The following is a 22572-nucleotide window of genomic DNA, read 5'->3' as shown; positions in this document are numbered from 1 at the left end:
CAAAAACATCAAACTGTATTATCATAACTGTATGATATTACGAAGCAAGTGATTTATTTCAAGATTTGATCAAAACATTAAAAGCTACAAGTGATAAAGCGATATCGGGGGGGGGGGGGGGGGCTAGCAGGATGGATCCAGATTTTTTTTCAGGGAGGCGTGCTGAAATGTAGACCGGTTATTTTCTCCGGACACTTAGGCCTCCGAAAATCAATAGGTGTGTGTGTGTGTGTGTTGGGGGGGGGGGGGAAACTCATGCAATATTTTCAATGGGGAGCGGCAATAAAATCCTCAAATTATTCACACTATATTATCTACAAATGCACCCTTGTCACGACTATTTCTTTAGGGGGAGACCGTTCGCATGTACATCACAATCCTTCTTTTTGCTAATGCAATTTTTTTTTTTTTACGGAATTTTTTTTTGGGGGGGGGGCTAGACAAAATTGGGGGGGGGCAAAAGCCCCCCCCCCCCCCCTAGCTCCCCCACCGTAGAACCGCGCCTGTGCCTGACCTACAATTTAAGACGTGAACGTCGGGAATAATTTTTAGGTCTGGGAACCAGACTACCTAAAGGATCGATTATACCTGTTATCAGCTATATGTAGGAGATGGTTGCTGACAGATGATTTAAGGCACTAAGATGTCATTACTGCTATTAAGTTGTGCAACAACCCGAACCATGGGGTCAGGTCACCCGTTGTGATTCAAGGAGGGATTCACATGAATAGAATTATTAAGTTGTTTTCGAGGCGAGGTCAGCTGACTGATTCACTGAATTCACGAAGTATTATGTGGTTATCAATACGAGGCAAGGTCAGGACACCGCCCGTTGGCGTATATTTTTTCCTAGGAGGGTTAGGGGCAATGTCATGAATAATTCAGTTTTTCCTTTGAATCATTGCAAGACTTCTATTTTCCCCTTAATTTAAAATTATCTCAGTGATAAATTTGAAGAAGAAAAATAACTGATGAAAATGAGCAGCGACGACGTGGATTCGAACCAGGGATCTTTGTATCCATAGCTCATCTCGCTATCCACTAGGCTACTGTGTGGTAGCTCGACGACAACCGTTCTTTGAAATGCTTTAATGTATTGTAACAAGTTGAGTAACTAACAACAATGCTGTTGATGTGATTGTCCGTTCTCATGGATAAACATGAATTATTCATGACATTGCCCCTAACCCTCCTAGGAATAAAAATTACACCGGCCGTTGCAATAAATGGAGGGATCCACAGAATAGATTATTTGGTTAACAATACCAGACGAGGTCAGGTTACCGTTGCAATACATGGTGTGGTTAATAATACGAGGCGATGTCAGGTAATTACCATTGCAATACATGGAGGGATCCACAAAATAGAATTATTACGTGGTTAACAACAATAAATAATACGAGGCGAGTTAATTCAAGTTACCGTTGCCACACATTGGGGGATCCACATAACAGAATTATTACGGCGCACGTATGTTTCAGCCCCATAGACCGTGTGTGAATTTAGTTTGTCTTCTCACGCATGCGCAATGGTTTCCTCCGCATCGTCGGCTTGCAAACAGCGGTAGCAGACGACGCACTGAACGATTGTTTGGTTTTCCTGTCTTAAAATGTATCCTTCTCGAACGTACTTAAAAGATGATTCAAACCAAAAATGATCAGTAGAGCAAGTGAACAAAGATATAAATTGTGTCTACAGTGTGGTGACGGCGCTAAAAATCCTTTCAAATATATGAAAACAAACAATAATTATTGCCAAAAAAAACGTACAAAATGAAATGGAAAAACATCGTTCGCTTTTGAGTTTGGTTTACACATTTGGAAAATTTGCCGAGTTTACCTTAGATCAGCAATAGTACCATCGAAAAGGATGATAGATTATTTCCATTTTACAGGTGATTTGATGTAAAAAGTAAACCTGTAGCTTATAAAAATCGTCATTTTTCGAGTAAACCCATTTTGAAAATTTCGTGCACAAATAAACTGGTTCCAGTGCCCTCTATGATCGTACTTAACTGCATTTCAGGGGCGGGAACCAGTCAGTTGTAAATCGTTTCAGTTTAAATGTATACATTTCCAACGCGTCGAAAGATTACAAACGGAGCGTGGCGCGTGGCGCGTGGCGCGAGGCTAGACGGGCCCGGATCCAGGGTCCGTGTACAGTGTAGGTGCACAATAACGTTACATTCAACGAAAAAACGTATAACGTGAGACCTTACTTTTCTCATTAAAACGGTTTCCGACTTGAATGATATTTATATATTGCACTTTCCGTGGCATCCTTTACCATTTTTCAGTGAAGACAAGTTTACAGTAACTCGGCAAAACTGAAAAATTATCCCCTAAACTGTCGCCTGTTTTGAATTTGTGTCCCAATACTTTCGTACTACACGACACGGAAAAAAATCATCAAATAGGACTACTCTCTGTTTTTTTATGGTAAGGTTTGCAAAAGTGACTTTGATTGCCTTAAATTCCTGTCCATGTGGACAGAAAATTTATCAAAATACTTCGAGCGTGATGTTGACCGATACTTCAGTGGGTACTGCTCTTCATTGAAGGATTCACATGGCACTATTTGTAAAAGGGAGTTAAGGGACACTGTACGTCCTGGAACGCACCCAATGGACCGATCCAGTAAGCACCGCCCAATGATATTCTGACCAATCACAGCCGTGATTTATGTCCGACATGCGTTCACAAAAGTCCGACATGCGTGCACGCGCGTATGATGCGCGCAGCAGGAAAATGCAGTGTGGCATTGGAGAGGAGCACGTGTTAATTTGCCCACGTGCGCATTAGGCGGGGCTTACTGGATCGGCCCATTGTGCAACAAAACGCGTTTTAAACGAACTGATATTACATTGGAAAGAACATTTAGAAAATAAACGTCCGAACAACGCTTTAAAAAGTGGCCAGTTTTTGGTGTTTTTCTTGCGAGAACGCATTTCGGGGGTCATCAACATTTTGACTCTCAGAAATTGAGCTGTTTGGGTGCTAGTCGTTAATCAAGCCGCACATGTTTCAACGATGCATCGCAGGCTGCGTACGTATACGGAACCAACGTAATGTGTATTGGTGCTGATCTGATACCACGGTACCCTGTGGAGACATGGGTATAATGGGGAACAAAATACTGTATACGTCTCCAAATGGCAATTTCTGTAGGTGAATACGTCTCCACAAGGTTATCACGAAATAGAGATATGGATTTTACTCAAAAACTAGGAATTTCCAAGGTGTGTTAATGCGTCGCAAATTGAAGTATTTTATAACGGAAATTAAGTCCGAAATTCCGCCCAGGAAATTAAATCTGGTTAAAACAGGAGCATTTTAAAACCAATTTTTTTTTTACGTTCTAAAATTTTAGTTCACAATCGACATGTCCTGGACATTGAATCTTCCTCCTCACGGGAGACCACGAAGGAGATTTAATATTTGCGGCTAGACATACGAATGCGCATGCCACAAAATGTATGCCGGGTCGATCAGGAACAGTGTTACATAATGTTAGTTTCCTTCTGACCAGACCTTTCAAATGTGATAAGTAAACAATCTTAAACATAAACATTTCGGAGATTTCAGGCAGATTTCAGTTAGTGAGCCGCATGCATCGATATGCCCGTATATGCCTCTTCTACTTTTGAGAAGGGTAGTGCAAGATAGTGATAAACGATTAGTGTAAGCTACATATTTGAACAAGTACTAGTTCTTACACGTAATCTATTGTTTAGTTCCAAATGTGTACATTTAGTCTAAAATCGAAAGGAGCTCTACGAATCTTTCTGTCATGCAATGAATCCAGCACGCTACCAAGTGCGTGAATGCACTTACCGTGTGGTGTAATCTCTTCGATGACCTACCTTTAATCGAACCACAAAACGTTGTATCTAGTGAAACCCTCTTAACATTTCACCTTTATTCCTTTAGGCTTCTAAATGTAATGTCCATGGTTTCACCATTACTCGCAGACTTTTAAAGAAACTCCGTTATAGCTCGACATGTGAATGACAAATTTAAAAAGCAAATGGTCTTATCCCGACGTACTGTATTTTCGTTTGTACTGCTGACAATACCATAGTTGCGTGCAAGCCTCAAGAGTAGGCCGTCATTTTGTTCATAACTCGAACTCCGTGCCTGCCTTGTATGACGATCCGGGATGTTTTTTCGCTCAAAATTTCTTTCAGTTTAATAATAAAAGTTGCGTACTCCATGGTGTTTAAAAATAACGGGATTCTTTTTGTCATCGAATTTTTAATTGTTATGTTTTATTTTAACGAAAACTATATTTTGTTTTGATTTTGGGCCTCTGCAACTTTTAAAAAATGGCTCTTATTTCGCGCCAAAATAAACCTGCCCTGAGAGAGCTGAATTATTGTCTGGAAGCCAATAATTCGTATTTTATAAAGTCGCCCCTTTCCAATCCCCCATTCCTATTACTTTTATGACTGCAACTCACCGTACTCTTCCAGAGATGGTCGATAACTTTAAAACCAAAAAAGAACATTTTGTTCTTTATTTCACTTCGAGTAAAAAAGTAATTTACATCTAGTGTAAATTTAATTATTTGACAAGACAAACGCATAAAAGAGGCAAATTATAAGAGCGTCATTAAGATTGTTTGACGTACAACTTTATATAATACAAATCAAAAGAGGGCGCTGTTTGTAAATACAGGTTCTTTTTTAGTATCTCATTTACGAGGACATATTTAACATGCAAAATTGGTTATCCACGAGCATAACTGTTTTAGCAATAATCCGTTTATGTAATCAACAGCAATATACCTTCAGATTCGCTTTTTCGTTGTTAACATAGCGTTTAGCATTTCAAAATGCACCTTAAAGATTCAATACAGGATCTACGAGATGAATTTTCTGTGGAAGACATTTTGTGCAACTTTCTACTCTTAAATGTATCAAAGCTATTCGACATCCCTTTTTGGCTATTTTTTTAAAACATTTAATTAATGCTTGTCTGAACATCTGAGGGCGCTGCTGCTGTGAGCCATTTCTGGAAGACACTGTTCAGTTTAGAAGTTTTCTGTTCAAATTGTGAACCCAAAAAGTTATACGCACTTAAAACATTTGTTAGGAAAGTGTGCTCATTCATGTATATTGTCATGTATACTGACAGAAAAATGCATCACCAAAGAAAACACAATTTACGGCAGCAAGCTATTCTAACTTTTAGCAACTTTTGGTGCTAAAATAGCTGTGACATGGAGGTTTCTGCCTGAAATGACATCACATGGAAATGTTCGTTAGCACATAACCCTATAACAGAACCACAATATACCTTCGAAAGTGGCAATCGACATTTTATAATAAGGTTAAATGGGACACAAAGACGTATTTTCAATGATTGCATTACAATATGACATGGCTCCTTAAAGCTGACACAATAATTTCATGCGTGGAGTACTTTCCAAAGAAACATCAACCACTGATTAAGATTAATAAAATTTCATATTTATAACGTTTTCGTGTCGAATAAAGCCTATTTATATGAATAAATTGATATTTTCGTCCCTTCCACTTCAAGTTTATGAGATTCAAATCTAAAAATAAAATGAGCTGAATGTTTCCTTTGATATTCGATTGCCTATTATGAAATAATACATAAAGAGGTAATATTTAAATGTCACTCGCGTTGAGTGTGTTTTCTCGAGTACTTTTTTTTGCAGTTGACAAACACATTTCTTGAGTACATGTTAAACGTCATTAAATATTATTTCGTCGTAAAAAAATTAAGAATCTTGATTATAGGCCTAACATGATGATTATACACCATTTCAAATTTGATCTTTAAAAAGAAATGGCGACTCCTGCATTGCTCTACTGCTTGCGGTTGGTATCTTGATTTCATGTATGATTGTTTTCTTAGGGCTAGACTTGGACGGGATATCTCTAGAGAATGGAGTCCTGGTAGATTGGTTCATTGGTGGTTTCCTTGGCTTCTGCATATGTTCCCCCCATGAAGAGATCCTTGGAGGTACGGTATGCGACGTCAGGAGTGTTAACCAACTCGTCCCCGTAACTAGCTGTCCTCTTGCTGTGTCATCAAATTTGGGAATAACAGAAATTGGATGTCACCTGAGACTTTAAATATAGCAGCAAATAATACACAACCTACTTATGTAGAATTTCATTATAGAAACCAAGTATTGTTTTACGCGAATGTTATTAGTTATTAAAATCTGGCAGCAGAAAACCACGAGTGTATTAACACCCGAACTTTTTTGTTTTTCATTTTCTAGAAGATGGAAATTGTGATAAAAATATGATTCGATACATAATCCATGAGTAGCTTTAGAGTTGACCGTCAATAAATTAAATCGATCAACTTAAGCTAGAGGCTATCCAATTTGGAATACAGATAAGCTATTGTGACAGGACAGTTCGGTATAATGATAAGGTAGAGAATTAAAGGGAATATACAACATTTGCAAACATCCAAAAACGAAAGGATCATATTATCACGAAATATCTTGGATTGTAAGGGAACGACATTTTTAAAACCCTGTAAAATCGTGGCTCCTGGTGTGTTGACATTTTCAAGAAAAATTGTGGGTTTTTTCAAACGCTGGTCGGCCGACCAGCGTTGGAGAAAGCTGGCTTTTTTTTCTCAAAAACTGCTCTGAATTTTTTTATTATTAGTTTTTCTGCATTTTCTTTGCGTTGATTACACACCTGTGTAGGGGTAAAAGTCTGCCGGCCTGATTCTTTGACCTTACAATTTCCCAAGTCAACAAACTGCTCAGTTTCATTTTAAGTAGGTCAGGGAACTAGACTACAAGAACATGATGTTTTTCTTGCTTTTCCAGCATCTTCAAGCCCAAAACGTGAAAGAAGTCAGTTTAACAATATTTGCTATAATATTCTTATCTCCTAAGTCCATTTACTACTAAAAATTGCAGCAAGAGTAAATGTTGTACATTCCCTTTTAAGGAGGTTTTGAAGGGATAAGTGAAAGAACGTATAACTCCACTGGTTTTCCATCTTTTTTTCATCCATTTTCCATCAATACGCGTCTATGTCTACGCCCAGACATTTTACATTAATAAACGAAGTAATAGATCCAGTTGATAAATTTTGAAAGACAAACATTTTCATTGAATCGTATTTTTTAAGATACTATTATTCGCGATAAACAGGCCGGTTTAAACCGCAGGTTTTTGTTTTATCTGTCGTATGGCAATGTAACAAGACTAGTGAAAATATTTTTTTTCCATTGGTTGAGTTATAAAGTAGAAAAGTGGCAGTGAATTCCACCTACCGTATGAAGAAAGTGATAGCAATAGCCAGAACTACAGCAAAGAAGATGACCGCCCCTATACCACTGACAATGGGTACCACAGGTACTGCACGACCATCACTTCTCAAACCTAAAACACAAGTAAGAAAATCACGTGAAAGGTTTCTCTAATTTGGTTCAATAATCAAACTGGCAAGCATGGTCATAGAATATTCATCATTATAATTATTAATGTATGCATAGAAACATTACTGTTTACTTACTCGTCATGAGGCACTCTGCTGGCTGCCCGGACCACTTTGAATCCGCCTGGCAGATCCTGGTAGCGGACCCACGGAGATGATATCCGTCTGGGCAGGCATACTCGACCGAGTCACCAGGAAGGTATACAGCCTGCTGACCTGCTACTATCGTGAGGACATCGGATGAGTTGAGGGTGAGCACGCAGTGGGCAGCTGTTCGAATCCAGAGGAAAATAGTTGCATTTGTAAGCTTTATAGTATATCAATGAGACGAGCGCAGAGTGGCACAAATATATTTAAAACAAAACTGCCACTAACTTCTTGGACTAGTGAAGCCCGTGTATCCAAACATATCGACCTTCATTGGCCTAAAGCTTTCCGAACCTTTTTCAAACAACAACAATGTACCTCAATCTAAGAGTAAAAAGCGATATTTCTGATACGACTTGTCAAAAAAAGGCTTGAAAATCTCCCTATTTTGCACGGCTTTTAATGCCCCCCTCCCTTCGGGGTCCCCCAATGCATAAAAAAAATCGTCGCCCCCCCCCCCGGTATCATGTTTCCAAACATATTGATATAATTCCTGCACTAGCCAAGCACGTGTATCCAAAACAGATCGACCTTAATTGGCATATCGCATTTCCAACCTTTTTCGAACTACATCAATCTGAAAGTACTAATAACGATATTCTGGAGCAACTTCTCAAAGAGTTGGAACAACTTTTACTACAAGACAACTCAAGTAAAGTCGATCAGGAATATGAATTGGAGAATAGGAAAAAGTAAGAGTGGCATTACTCATCCTGGATCACAGCAAACAGATGTAAAATGTTTTACGGTACATTTTAGGGAAAGGAAAGGAAAGGTCAGCTTGCTGCACAGAGAATTAAAAATTCGGGAAGTGAGTGTCATGACTACAAAATATGGTTAATTAAAAAAAAATCCCTCAACTAAGATATGACAAAATGATGTAAGAACAAACCTAGCAGTTTCCTAAATCAATTTGAAAGGCCTTAAAAGTATATTTTCCCTAAAATGATTAAGTTGTTGAACTGCATTAATTGCAGGAATGAAATGATTGTAATAAAATGTTGTTAGACAAAATCGCCTACTGGTTATATCAATATTAGAAACTTGAACTGAAAATTCAACAACAAAAAATATCCCCAAAAAGTAAACTTTCATTCAATAGTGAATTATCTACTAATGTTGTTAAGTAACGACAAACCAGTAGCTAGTTTTCTGTCAGGCCAGTTGATTTGTGGTCTTGAGAAAAAAAACCAGTGTCGCTAATTATGTTTCCTGACAATGATAAACTTACTAGAAGCCCGATCTTCCATGACGCATTCAGGCTCATGCCCGGACCACGAGAAGTCTGACCGACAATATCTCGTGGCGGACCCGCTGAGGTGATATCCGTCAGGGCAACCATACTCAATCAAGTCACCAGGAAGGTATACAGCCTGCTCGACCGATACCACAATCAGAACATCCGATTGGTCATTGGTAAGCAAGCAGCGAGCAACTATTCGAAGGGAAAGGGAGAAAAATTAAGATGAAACCTGACCAATCCTAGAATCAAATGTTTGGGACCTCGAGCGCTTGAGCATTTCTTTTCAAAAAGGGGAAGGGGATTAAGTATATAGTATCTTGGCTATTTCAACACTGAATTATTAAAACTAAAAGGTATGTGTAGCTGATGGTTAAAAATGCGAGGGAGGCACGCAGCGTTTTAATTTATTTCCTGAACATTTATGGCAAAAAGGTATCGTCACTGTTCCTTAATAAAAAACAAATACAAAGTTTCAGGGGTGGGGATGAGGTGGGGCCATGATACCGTTGGCCCCTGGATCCGCCAATGTATCAAATTTATCACGAAGGTCCCCTTCGATGGCGAAAGCTTTGTGCTAGATAATCTGACTCATGGCAGATGTATTGTACAATAGCGTGCATAATTATGGTTCCTTCATAAAAGGGGGACTAGGGAGTGCACCATGATCACTTGAAACTTTACCGCTGTCACATGTTAATCCGTCGTAGCCAGCAGGGCACTGACAGGTAAATCCGCCGGGTACATCAATGCAAGTTCCCTCGTTAACACACGGTCCACTGTCACAGAGGTCTGGACCGCAGTTAAAAAAAATAATAATTACAACACGTTACGTTAACTGTTGAGATTTAGTGCATCCAGCAGCCAAGGCTGCCAGCCATGTCAGAGGTATGTATCCAAACATATTGATACAATGATCTTCCTTTATAGCAAAGCCCGTGTGTCCAAACACATATCGACCTTGATTGGCCTGAGACGTAATGACGTCACGCTTTGTTTACATGTGCGCTTTCCTATGTAGTAGACGGTCCGCACTTTACCTGGCGTCCCGACTTCGCTCCCATAGGAAAGCGAATATTTAAAAAAAAGCCATTACGTCATTATAATACGTCTCGGGTTATGTTGGCCTATATCATTCCAAACCTTTTTCGATCTAAGAGTAGATAGCGATGTTCTGGAACATCTTGTAGACAAAAGGGTTGAAACTCTTCTCATTTTGCAAAGCTTTTTACCACAGGACTCAAGAAAAGTGCCGGATTAATCATCCGTGGATCATATGAAACAGATATAAGATATGTAACTGTAAATTTGGAGGAAAAAAGAAAAGGTCAGTTGGCTGCACAGTGAATTCAAAATTCGGGAAGTGAGGGTGATGATTAGAAAATATGGTAAAATGAAACAAAATCTCTCATATGATATGACATAATGGTGTGAGCGCAAACCTAGCAGTTTCCGAAATTAATTAAAAAGGCTTTAAAACACAATTTTCCTTACATGATTAAGGTGTTGGACTGCATTTTCTAAAGGAATTTACCCTCAAAGAGACACGTTATTATCACAGTTATGCCGTAGGGAGACAAGGTAGATTAGGGAGACATTTGAATGTGTCCCTAATGTTTCAAGTCCTATTTCTAGCAAAACAACATCATTAGCCTGCATGGTTCTCTGTCCCTCCATTGTCCTTTGGACAAGTAGCGGGTAATATATGAGGAATGCATTCGGGGGATTTCATCCTAATGTATGCAAATTATATGCCAGAGGTGGCCAAAGGTCTGAGTCCCGCCCCTGAATACATAATCACAACAATAACGTAAGCACGAAAGCAGCCTACCAGTGCAAGGCTACCACTAATGTGCAGTTTTTGTTGTGATAAGATTCAATTTTTCGCTGAATTCGCAAGTGCCTCTGGCAACTACCAACAAAGAGAGGGGCACTACTTTTCAGTATTTGAAACCTATGCAGTTGAGATGCTTGAAAGTTGCTTTTGTGGAGACACTGGCGATTTTGCCTACTGGTTATATCAATATGGGAAGCTTGATATGAATACATGTATTCACACAACAGTTGACCAAAATATAAACTTTCATTAGTGAATCATCTAATAATGTAAGAAGTAACGACAAACCAGTAACCAGTTTTCTGTCACACCGTTTGATCTGTATTCTGGAATACACAGTATAAACATGTATACTGAAGTTTGTGTCCTTGTGGAGACATTTCTTTGTTCTCATGTACTAAAGTTTTCGAGTTTGAAAGTACAGTTTCAAAATGCCCTTATTTTAACCAGAATGAATTTCCTTGGCTAAAATTCGTACTTAATATCTCTTTTCTAAAACTCTACCATTTGCGACCAATCAACATACCTTGAAAATTCCTAGTTTTTGAGTAAAATCCATATATCTTTTTCGTGAAAACGAAAATGCCCTGTAGAGACGTGTACAACCTTTTATCCCTATTGTGTGCATGTCTCCAGAGGGCACGGTGTATCAGATCAATCTTTTTGAAATATGTGTTTCTTGTAAATGATAAACTTACTGGAGGTCCGATCTTCCATGATGCATTGAGGCTCATGCCCAGACCACGAGAAGTCTGACCGGCAATATCTAGTGGCGGACCCGCTGAGGTGATATCCGTCAGGGCAACCATACTCAATCAAGTCACCAGGTAGGTATACAGCCTGCTCACCCGATACCACAATCAGAACATCAGATGGGTCATTGGCAAGTAAACAGTGAACAACTGTTCCAATGGAAGGGAACAAAATTAAGATGAGAATTTGTTCAAAACAAAGGGAATTAGTATGACTAGCATCATGCGCCATTTCCACATGGTAACATTAAAACAAAAAAGTATGTGTAGCTGATGGTTAAACATGCAATGAAGATACGCAACGTTTTAATTTGTTTCCTGAAAATTTAAGACAACATGTGTTTTCATTCCTCCGATACCAAAAAAATCGTTGAGACCGGTGGGTTGGGGTTGGGGGAGGGGAGATGGCCCCCGTTGGCCCCTCCCCCTCTGATCCGCCAATGCGTCAGTTTCATCACGAATGCCCCCTTCAATGGCGAAAGCATTTTGCTTTTGTTCAGATAATCTGTCTCAGGGCAGTTGCGTTGAACAATAGCGTTCATAATGGTTTCTCCATTGAAGGGGGCCTCGGGAATGTACAATTATCACGTGAAACTTTACCGCTGTCACATGTTGGTCCGTCGTAGCCAGCCGGGCACTGACAGGTAAATCCGCCGGGTACATCAATGCAAGTTCCCTCGTTAACACACGGTCCACTGTCACAGAGGTCTGGACCGCAGTTAAAGGAAGACATTCATTACAACATGTTACGTTAACTGCTCAGTATAGATCGATGCATTCAGAAGCCATCTTAAAAGGTGGCATGTACAGCGGCGAAGCCAAGGGGATGGGGGGGGGGGACATGGCGGCCTCTTTCAAAACTCGTCGCCCCCAGGCGCCCCCCCCCATTCAAAAAAAAAAAAACATCTCCAAAAGTTACCAAAAATAGACTGCGCGGTCTTTATGAAACAATGGACCAAGAAACGGCACTTCGGCTATGGCCTGAAATCGTTCTGGTACATAATGGACATGAAGTACGGCAATGTCCGCGTACCAAAAGTTTCCCGAGTATCGTAAAGTTAAAAAAAACCCTTTCCCCCCTAAACCCCCCCCCCAACAAAAAATCTTCCAAAAAAACAAAAAAAAAATAAAAAAACAAAAAAAATGTTGGCACTAACGGGCTTTCGTAGGTTAGCATGATTAGCGGGTTTAACATAAACTGCCTTTTTAAAACGGTTTCTATTTATTCTGACACAGCGGCATTTTCTTTAGAATAAAGACGCAAATTGTAGTACCGCCAGAACTTGAACATGCAGGGGACCCAGAAGGGCACAGACAAGTAAATCCGTTGACAACGTCCATGCAGGTCTCTCCGTGGTTGCAAGGGGAACTATCACAAAAATCAGGCTCTGCAAAGAAACACATATTTTTCTCACAGATCTCATCAGGTTTTGAAAACAGAATGTCATTGAGGGCAGGCACACATTTAAAGGCAGGGCTTAAAATCAGTTATTGACAGAATGTACCTTGAGAAAAAGAAGGAAATGTTTCAATTGCGCACGACACGATTCCGGAGAGAAAACGTTAGGTGATTCCTCAGCTCAAGTTTGATCTTTCCTTCTTTGCGAGGAATACAAACAAATGGGGGGGGGGAGGAAGTATTCGCGGCATATTAAAAAGTCTGAAGACATATTTGAATTACTAAACAAAAATAAAAAGGACATCAAACCTTCTTGGATATGAATTCCCCCAGCCAACTGCAACAACGCTGGACCGAATATATCTAAGCCCCTGCCGTTCACGTGGACACGAATGACGGCTGTGTAACGCCAGTCTGTCCAATACACGTTGTCTTGGTACACGGCCAAATCGAAAGGATGGATTTGGAGGAGGTTAGTTGTGTTCAACACAAGCTCCCTGTTGTTACCCCGAAGGTCACTGCGCTCGATTTTGTCCAGAAAGGCATCGCACCAATACAAATGATTTCCTATCGTAAAAATATATATTATAGCACAATGATAATGCTAAAATGCAATGTGCTCTGGCCCAATTGGGATGGTATTCTGAGTAGACAATTGGCACAATTAGTCCAAATCCAGCTGGCCTTCCTAGTCATTTAAAATGCTGCGAAATGAAACAAAATTATTATAGAGCTTTAAAAGAAGACCGACGATTTCAGCAATTTACTCTCAAAGAAGAGGCTAACAATGTATACAGGGTGCCCCTCCCCCCAAAAGGTAACCCACAAATAAAGGGATAATACGATTAAGCCATGAACGTATTGACAAATACTATGGATTAATCATAAGGCCAAAAAAAATAAGTCTCCGGTTTCTGGTATGGAGCTTGTCCAAAAAGTGGTGCGGCGACGCGGCTTTTTTTTTTTTTTACCTGACTTTTTTGCTTCAAATGTCGGCTGATGACTGCAAATGGTGCCCGACTAAACTTAGTGCAAATATATGGGAGTCCAGAGAGGCCACATAAAGCTTGTTCTCGATCAAAACCCCATCTAAAAACACGTTAAAATTGTGCAGTAGCAGGATTCCAGTCAAACCAGTGAGTTTGGCGGTTTTGAGAAATCATCTTTCATGCCGACGCGCATGGCTACGGCGACGCGCGCATACCAGAAACCGGAGACGATTTTTTTTTGGCCTAAACAAGGTGCAGTAAGCTTTCCAATAGTACCTTTATACAAGGGCGGATCACAGGGGTGGGTGGGTGGGTGAAGGGGCCCATGCCCCCCTCCCCCATGGCCCCTTGCCCACCCAAAAAAACACCATTTTTGTTTAAGTGACGTCGCAATAAAAGCAGGTAATAGGTATACAATCATCTTTTCCTCAAATAACATTGGTCAAAGTGGTCAGCAATTGCCTCAGATCGCACCACAGAGCATCTAGAATCAAATAAAAAAAAATGTGGGCCCTTAAGCGGGCCCCGAACCCCACGCCGTCATTTTTTGGACCCACTTTTTGGGGGGCGAATTGTTTTGCCCCCCCCCAAAAAATATTGTGTTCTGGATCCGCCATTACCTCTAGATTGCATTCCTCTGCTCATGCATCACTAATAGCTCCATTGTCTTGAACATGGTATATGAAAACCCTCTTGGGACAGTTTGGTGTAAAACATTTTGCGCATTTCCAGAAATAAGACAAGTAGGGCCACCGTCCAAGACACATTTAACTTCATGAAACATGAACAAACCAGAACTTTCTGTCAATTAATGATGTTGAGCTGCAACTCTAGTTGTATTTTGAAAGTCAAGGAAATGGTACCTTCCGGCCAGTTTTGGTGGGCACAAGGTAATGCCCCAGCCCCAGTAGCGTATCCATATTGTTATGCCCGGGGGGGTATGGGGGGGGGGGCAAGGGGGCACTCCCCCCCCCCCCCCCTGGAAAAGCAACCCAAAAAAAGGAAGAAAAAAAAAAAAAAAAAGAAAAGAAAAAGAGGCGCGAAGACAAAGTGGTGTAAATTTAATGAGTTTGGGGGGGGGCAAAATGTCCCTGCCCCCCTCTAAAACTGATAAATCGAGAATGTGTTGAGAAATACGAGCATTTTTTTGGCAAAAAAAAATTGTTTTGCCGGCTCTAGAAAAAATCCTGGCGACGCCCATGGACTTGACTGTATCGTCGTCCGGACGGTCTTAAAACCGTCTTAAAAAACAAACATCAAAAAGTGCTGCCAGGTGGGCCAAGTTGGTAACAGAGTTCAAAGCTTGGTCAAGTTATCCCTTTATTTGTGAGTTACTTTTTGATTGGATTGGATTGAATTGGATCGTCCAATTTGTATTATTGAGAGTATGTAACATTTCAATAATCGTTTATTGTGGCTGTGAGCAAGAATCTGGCGAAATTCTGTTAATATACTTTTCATGATTACTTGCCGTAAATCGCGACACCGTGCGGAATGCCCAAGTCAGTTTCAATGATTATCTGTCGACTGCTTCCATCCAGGTTGGCTCTCTCAATCCGAGAAAGCCCCCAGTCCGTCCAGTAAATGTGTCTGAACGGAGAAATACGTGCAATGAAAATGGTACCGTGCATGTGTATATGTAAATTTACTAGCACGACATTGTCGATTCATGTCACTTTAATTTTGAGTAATTGTATTTTTGAATAACAATTTATAATCTCTGGAAACAAACAATCTATTTAGAATCAGGAAAGGTCATCTTGAATTTCTTAGATTTAGGCCTATGTCAATATCAAATTAAAGATGCACATAGAGATTTACTGGAGAGGCATCCGGATTAAAGGTGTATCGAGTCAGTTCCCCTGTGTTTTATTAGTTGATTTATCAAATGATCAGTTATCTAATTTGACAATCAGTTACTATACGAAGGACAGACGCGACAAAATTGCTCACCCATTGTCGTGATCAACAACTACGGTTTGAGGACTGTCCAGACTGTCAACAATAATCTCCTTGCTCCCAGTCCCGTCCATTCGGGCACGGCCGATGTGTTTCAAAGCAAAATCTGACCAGTACAGCATTCTAGATTCCACATCCAGAGACATTCCCAGTGGTGCTGCGTGAAGGATTACACGTCAGAAAGATTACACGTCAGACTTTCACAGACACTAATTAGAAGTTAAGGAAACTCTGACGGACTGACGAGTTGATACAACCGTCAGCTGAGACTGCCGTTAAGCCAACCAGTTAAGCCCCTGTCACACTTTTGCGTATCCCATTTCCTTATGAGTTCCTTATCAACAATTTTCAATACGCAGCCGTTCGATCAAAAACGTCGACATTTTTTGATTACTTTGACATATGTGCGACGCACATCTAGCGAACAAGTAACGAATTCAGCGCATCCACTGCGTATGAGTTGCGTATGCTGTGCGCAAGTTCGCCATCTGTGCGTTTCTCATAAGTTACGAATAAGTACAATGCGCTGCCCGCTCGCAGGACGAGCGGTACTAATTCGTACAATACGTCGCTATGTATACGTCCAATATAGGAGGTCAGCGTATTGCCGCGTATGAACGGCTTATCCCTCACGATCACATAGCGTACTCGTACCGCGCTCGACCGATGCGGGACCGATGCGTTGCGTATTTATAACTTATGACCTGCGTAACAGCGTACGCAGCGTAGTTTTGTGCATGCCCAAAACTATCCAGCGTACTGGGCCGTAAAATGCGTATGCCTGCGTACATAAAACTTACATAAAACGATAGAGATGCATATGATGTGCGTATTGTGCGTACTACTGCGTATGAAAAAAGTCCATGCGCAACTCATAAGGAATTAGGATACGCAGAAGTGTGACAGGGCCCTTAAACCTGCATCGAACTGACGTAATGTATAACCAACCTACATGTACATATATAGTATACAAATAACGAATGTTTGTGAGTGCGATGGTAAGAATAATTTCATGAGGTGACAGATTGAATGTTCTATTCCACGAGGCGAAGCCGAGTGGAATAGAACATTCAATCTGTCACCGAATGAAATTATTCTTTCCATCGCACGAACGTAAAACATTCGTTATTTGTTTTATACAACACCTGAATAAATTCTCGTCATTTGATTGGTAAATTATAAACTACAATTTGCATTGATTTTAAAGATGTTGAACTACCCCTTCACGAAAATGTTTGAACCCAACGCTGTAAGGCTGGCTCTTTGGAACAATACGCGCTACGCTGAACGCGCACACCAGCATGCATTTTGCACGCAAATACCGCGTCATGGAACAAGCGCAAAGTGAAACGGTATAACGCATGGGTATAACGCATGGTCGCACCGTGCATTATACCGAATAATAATATGTCACGTGATCTACAATTCACCAATCAGATGACGGGGATTTATTCAGGTGTTGTATAATACACCATAACCCATCAAACCTAATGAGCTAGCAGAGTAAAGTTAGAACAGCGGCGGCGGAGCAATTTTCAAACTGGGGGGGGGGGGGGGGGGGTCACCAAAAGGGGGCACTTGCTCAGCATTATTTTATTTTGCGCATCGATCGTACTGAAAGGTCGCCACGTTTTTTTCATCGGACACTTGGCCTCCGTAAAATCAAGTGGGTGCAGGTGTATGTGTTCTACATATAAGCCCCGAGGACAGACACACTAAGGAAGAAGAAAGGATACTTTCAGTCCTCGGGCGTTGGGTCTTTTGTTCAAAATGGTACTCTGTAGAAGGTTCGTGTGCTTAGTTTATATGGAAGCGTGTTTTATTAAAGGGACAAAAGGAAACACAAGACATTTTTCCTCGGGAGTGTAGTAATTCTAGAATGTGTCTATGCGTATGTGTGTGTGTGTGTGTGTGGTGGGGGGGGGGGAGGGGAGGCTGGTACCATCTGTCAAAAAAAGGGTGCGCTCTTCAAAACCGGCCATTATGCAAACTACGCATTATGTCCCCGTTTTCAGGGCGCATTGTAAGGGTTTGGGGCTTGGTTTTTATATTCCTCGTTCATATCAGAATTCTCTATTCCATTTTGAGAAAACGTTACTGAAAACAAATTATCCGAAACTTTTAGGGGCAGTTTTGTTTTCATCTGGAGGGGGCACATTTATGCTCGAGGGGGGCACAATTATGTCCGCAAAGAGGCACTTGTTTAATCGGGGGTGGGGGTGCCCCCAGCCCCGGTTCCGCCGCCCCTGAGTTAGAATCAATATTGGGTTTTACCCTTCCTCGAGGTATTTCATAAACACTGTATACTTAGTGTTGGCCGAAGTGATAATAATCCACAGAGTACTTTAGTTGGACTCGAACCACGACCTCCTGCTTATAAACCATACGGACGTATTACCACTCGACCACCACTAGATTGTAATCAACAATTTGAAAATTATTGGGGGAAATGACAATGGTAGATTTTCCAGCTTTTAATGAATATTTCACTGGTTAATAATCTCCGATATGAATGGTCTTTGTTCTTGGGGAAAAAAAGCTGTTCAAACTTACTACGAAGATCATCTACAACTATCATTTGGTTGCTGCCATCAAGGCGCGCTCGTGAGATCTTGTGAGTTGGTTGGCTGCCCCTGTCAGTCCAGTACACCATCTTCTCTACCGGATCGTAGTCCACGGCTACGGGGCTGACTAAACCGCTGAGTGGCAGGGCCTCCGCGTCTGCCAGCCTCTGGCTCATGCTACCCGCGTAGATGGTGGCATTGGCAATGTCAACAAGGAGTGCAAAATCACCTGCGTTATCGAAGAGGAATCGTATCCTCTTAAATTCACAACATGCAGCCAATTAAGTACAGGGAGAGTCAACAAAGCGGAACCCGAACCCCCGAAATGATATTTCATATTTAGAAAAATATGTAGCACCAAAAAAATAATAAAGACTGGGCAGCCAATTACATGAGCTACCTTTAGATGAAAAAAATACTGAAATTGCTCAAGACGTTCAAAGAATATCACAATGGCTCTAAAACCTCTTTCGTCCGACAAAGGTGATTTCTAGAATCGTCGTCACACTTGTCTTCAAACATCACCAGCGCTAGAAACCTCAGTTTAAAAGTTAAAAATATTGAACAAAGTCCTTTTGAAGGCTCGTCTTTAAAAAAGTGGATTTGTGGATCATATTGTTCGTCAACCAGGGTTGTTAATAAAGATATTGTGTACTACAGTTGACATTTGTTGAAACAAGTGTTCTGTTTCATTCTCTTTGTCAGAATACACAATAAATTGCCCTTTTTTGACGGAAGAGGTTTAAGGGTGACTGCGTTGAAATGATTCAAGTCATTATTATTTTTGTTGCTATATATTCATTTAAATATGAAATGTAGTTTTGGGGTTCGGGTTCCGCTTTGTTTTACTCACCCTGTATTTGTTCAATTACTATTTTGAGTAAACGTTTTGTTTTTGTGAATTTATTATTATTTTTTTCCAACTGTGACTCATAAATGTAGTATTTTGCGTATCAAGCAGGAATCGTTTTTTCGGTATTGAAAACAATAAAGAATAAACTAATCGAGAAAAAGTCCCATCAACGCATAAAAGCTGCGACTTAACCTTTCATTTTATTTACCTGAATGAAAATAATGAAAATAAAACGCCTGACCTAACCGAAAGTCGATTTGATCAGCGCCAAACCGAGCCGAGCTTATACCTGAACATAGACAGTCTCTGAGACGGACAAAATACTTTCATCTGCTTAAGTTGGTTGATTAATATCGAACAACAACAAAGATATATGAGAAATAAACATGCTCACCCGCGTCTGCGAATCGGAAGGACATATCCATCATCAGAACAAGCGTCAGCAAAAACTTCATCATATCCATGGTGCTTTGACAACTTAGTGTACACTACAGGAAAAAAAAAATGCATTTTGATAAAAAAAATTATGCATGATGAACATTCCTCCTTAATTCTCTCAAAATGTGTTCGAGCCATTTGTGAATAGGAAAAACACATAGCGGAAACTTAACCCGGAAATATATTATGTTATGATTTCCGTTGATAACCATGTAATATGCCCCTTCAACATATCTGCATGGGGACTTCCTGTACTCAAACTAAGATTCACTAGTACATGTAAGTCCTCACCGCATGAACAATGCGGAAGATCACATGTTTTAACGAGGTTATTTTCTGGATTTTTCCGTCATAGAGTAGTTGACATATTTGCAACTAAGTTTGATAAGGGTGGTCTGTTGTTGGGTGAGGGGGAAGCAACGATTATTGATATGCAGCGAAATAATTATGAGGTGAGGACTATATACCACACTTTCCGCTAACGATTGAACATTACGGGTTGTTTACACATATGTTAATTGTATTCGTCCATCTTTTTGTTGTTTTTACGTAGCAGTGAAGATACATATGCACATTGTATTGATTGTCCTTGGAACAGACATTAACATTGTTCTTCGTTCTCGGTGAACACCGAAATTCAGTCAATTAGCTTTTTAGGTTAAGCCGCTAGATCTATCGCGGTTCAAAGAATTAAAATCAGTACACAAAATAACCTTTTTAAAATGTCTGTGCTTAGAGAGAAGTAAACGTGAGCTGAATCACTTGATGATTGATTGGTCTAAAGCACTAAGGCGGAACAAAGTCAGTGGATGAATTTGCACTACGTGTCAAGAGAAATGTCCTATACACTTTTGATGCTAAATAACTCGGTTGTTTACAAGTGGAATTACACCAAAATTTCAGATCCTGTAAACAAGGCGTGACAACTTTGGGGAGCGAGTTTCATCATACTTACTTACACAATCTACCACTTTCGACTTAACGTCCTCCAGGAATGCAGGATCACCCATGATGTCATTGCACACCTCCTCGATCATTTGGCTTAACTCGTGATAAAGGAGGTGTGCAGTGACACCATGGGTGATCCTGCTTCCTTCGGAAGCTTTGGGTGCAGCACGCTCCTCCAGAGTTGTAACGAGTCACTGATTTTTGTGACTCGAGTTGAGTCGAGTCATTTTAAAGAAGTGACTCGAGTCGAGTCGAGTCATTAGGTCAACAAGGTCGAGTCGAGTCGAGTCGAGTCGCAGTGTGTGGTCGAGTCGAGTCGAGTCGAGTCAACTATTTAGCTCGAGTCAATTCCAGTCACAAATATTTAATCACTATACAATAAATACAATAACAAGCAACAAACATATAACCGTCTCCATTACTGTATCGACATTCTGAAAGTGAGTATTTTTTTCGTTTGGCGTTACATATCACCCAGAGCTGATGAAAATTGCTCCATAACATTTGTTATGCCTTGTTTACATGATCTAAAATGATGGTTTGATTTCATTGGTAAACAACAGAGTTATTTCGAATCAAAATTCGGCCATGCAGTTTTGACACGTAGTACCTTCCCCTGTACAGCCTGCTACAATTTCAACGTTTGAGTGGATTTCACATATTGGTCTTAAAATAGAAAAATCTCAAACAAAGAATCAAAGTTCTGTAAGCGTGATTTAGTATTGAAAATCGTTAGAAGGTTTTTAACAAATACGCAATAAAAAAATTCACTTACGTGGTCGTTGGTGCTGCACTCCTTTTTGATGTAATGCTCCAATCCTGTCAGTGAAAGTTTGCGAAAGTAGCAGGCTAACCACAGTGTTACGCATTTTACATAATAAGTTCTCTTTGCGAGATGAGAAATGCGCGTGCGCCGTGTAACAGTGACTTTCAAATTTGGGATAGCGAAGCCATCAATCACGTTGATTTTTCAATCAAATCGTTTATTTCAAGAATGAAACAGGTGTTTCGTGTCAGAAATCTAACGCTGCACTCCCTATATAATTACTGACGACGAAGGAATATTTCTCACGGCAAGTTCCTTTATGCAGGCCGAAATTCGAAACTTTTGTTTCGGGATTCGAGATATGGTCACTTCGCCATTGTTATTGTTAAAAGTCTCCTGTTTTGTTTTAAATTTAAGAATAACAAAAAATACAAAGGATCTAGTTTTAACCATAACAGTGATAAAACAACATTTTCACATTATGAAGTATAGAAGAAAAAAAAATAACCCCACTTAGCCTCAATACTGATATGAATTGGGTTAAGATAATAATACAGGCACGGGACCCTAGCGGGGGTGGGGGGGGGGGGCTCGAAAGACCAACGCCAAATTCGACGTCAGTCTACTTTAACTTTTGTTTGAATGTTTCATTTGATAATTTAAATTTTCCAAAATTTCCTGGCCACGAGCCGGAGTGTTATCATTGTAATGGAAACCATATCAAATGAAATAGTTTCGTATGACCCGATGTCATCTTTGGACTAAATATAGAAATTACTCTGCCGTAACAAAAAAGTCCCATCCCTTTTGTTTTACAATTTCTCACCATGAACGCGTTGTCATAAACAATAAAATGACCTACAAGAGGAAATTGTAGAAAAATGCTGTCATCCAGGGGTCAAAACGGATTCGTTTCTGGTTTTTCTGTGGAGTGGGTTTCTTTGATGATTCTCTCGCTAGAGATTATGAAATGGGAAGTAGGGGACTGCTTTAAATATTTACGTAAAACGGCATGAACACAGCATTGTTCGCGATGTTGAACCTGTGCTGCATAATTCTGGTGATAAAATTATTGAAGAGATCCATTTCTTTCTTTCACTTATCAGGACTTTTGAAAGTCGTCTTCATACAGGGTGTGTCCAAAAAAACACCGGAACCCAAACCCACAATAATATTTCATGTAACAAAATATAGCACCAAAAATGATAATGACTCAGAAAGCCAATTTCATAAGCTAAC

The 22572-nt window shown here is 40.2% G+C and overlaps 2 protein-coding genes across 2 annotated transcripts; both read right to left on the bottom strand.

Moving 5' to 3' along the window:
- Positions 1-5512: 5512 nt before the first annotated feature.
- LOC119743187 (protein jagged-1a-like) lies at positions 5513-13357 on the bottom strand. The gene is made up of 7 exons (XM_038219569.1): positions 13126-13357; positions 12692-12805; positions 12018-12125; positions 8820-9023; positions 7520-7711; positions 7278-7386; positions 5513-6053 (listed from the first exon to the last, which is right to left on the bottom strand). The coding sequence occupies exons 2-7, from the start codon at positions 12756-12758 to the stop codon at positions 5909-5911; spliced, it is 825 nt and encodes a 274-aa protein (XP_038075497.1). The 5' UTR covers positions 12759-12805; positions 13126-13357; the 3' UTR covers positions 5513-5908.
- Positions 13358-18158: 4801 nt separating this feature from the next.
- LOC119742848 lies at positions 18159-20656 on the bottom strand. The gene is made up of 4 exons (XM_038219049.1): positions 20579-20656; positions 19576-19669; positions 18318-18557; positions 18159-18175 (listed from the first exon to the last, which is right to left on the bottom strand). The coding sequence occupies exons 1-4, from the start codon at positions 20654-20656 to the stop codon at positions 18159-18161; spliced, it is 429 nt and encodes a 142-aa protein (XP_038074977.1).
- Between the last annotated feature and the right edge of the window lie 1916 nt (positions 20657-22572).

The sequence above is a fragment of the Patiria miniata genome, unplaced genomic scaffold (genome assembly GCF_015706575.1).
Source record: "Patiria miniata isolate m_02_andy unplaced genomic scaffold, ASM1570657v1 HiC_scaffold_6, whole genome shotgun sequence".
In the NCBI taxonomy this organism is placed as follows: Eukaryota; Metazoa; Echinodermata; class Asteroidea; order Valvatida; family Asterinidae; genus Patiria; species Patiria miniata.
This window is presented reverse-complemented; position numbering and strand designations above follow the sequence as displayed.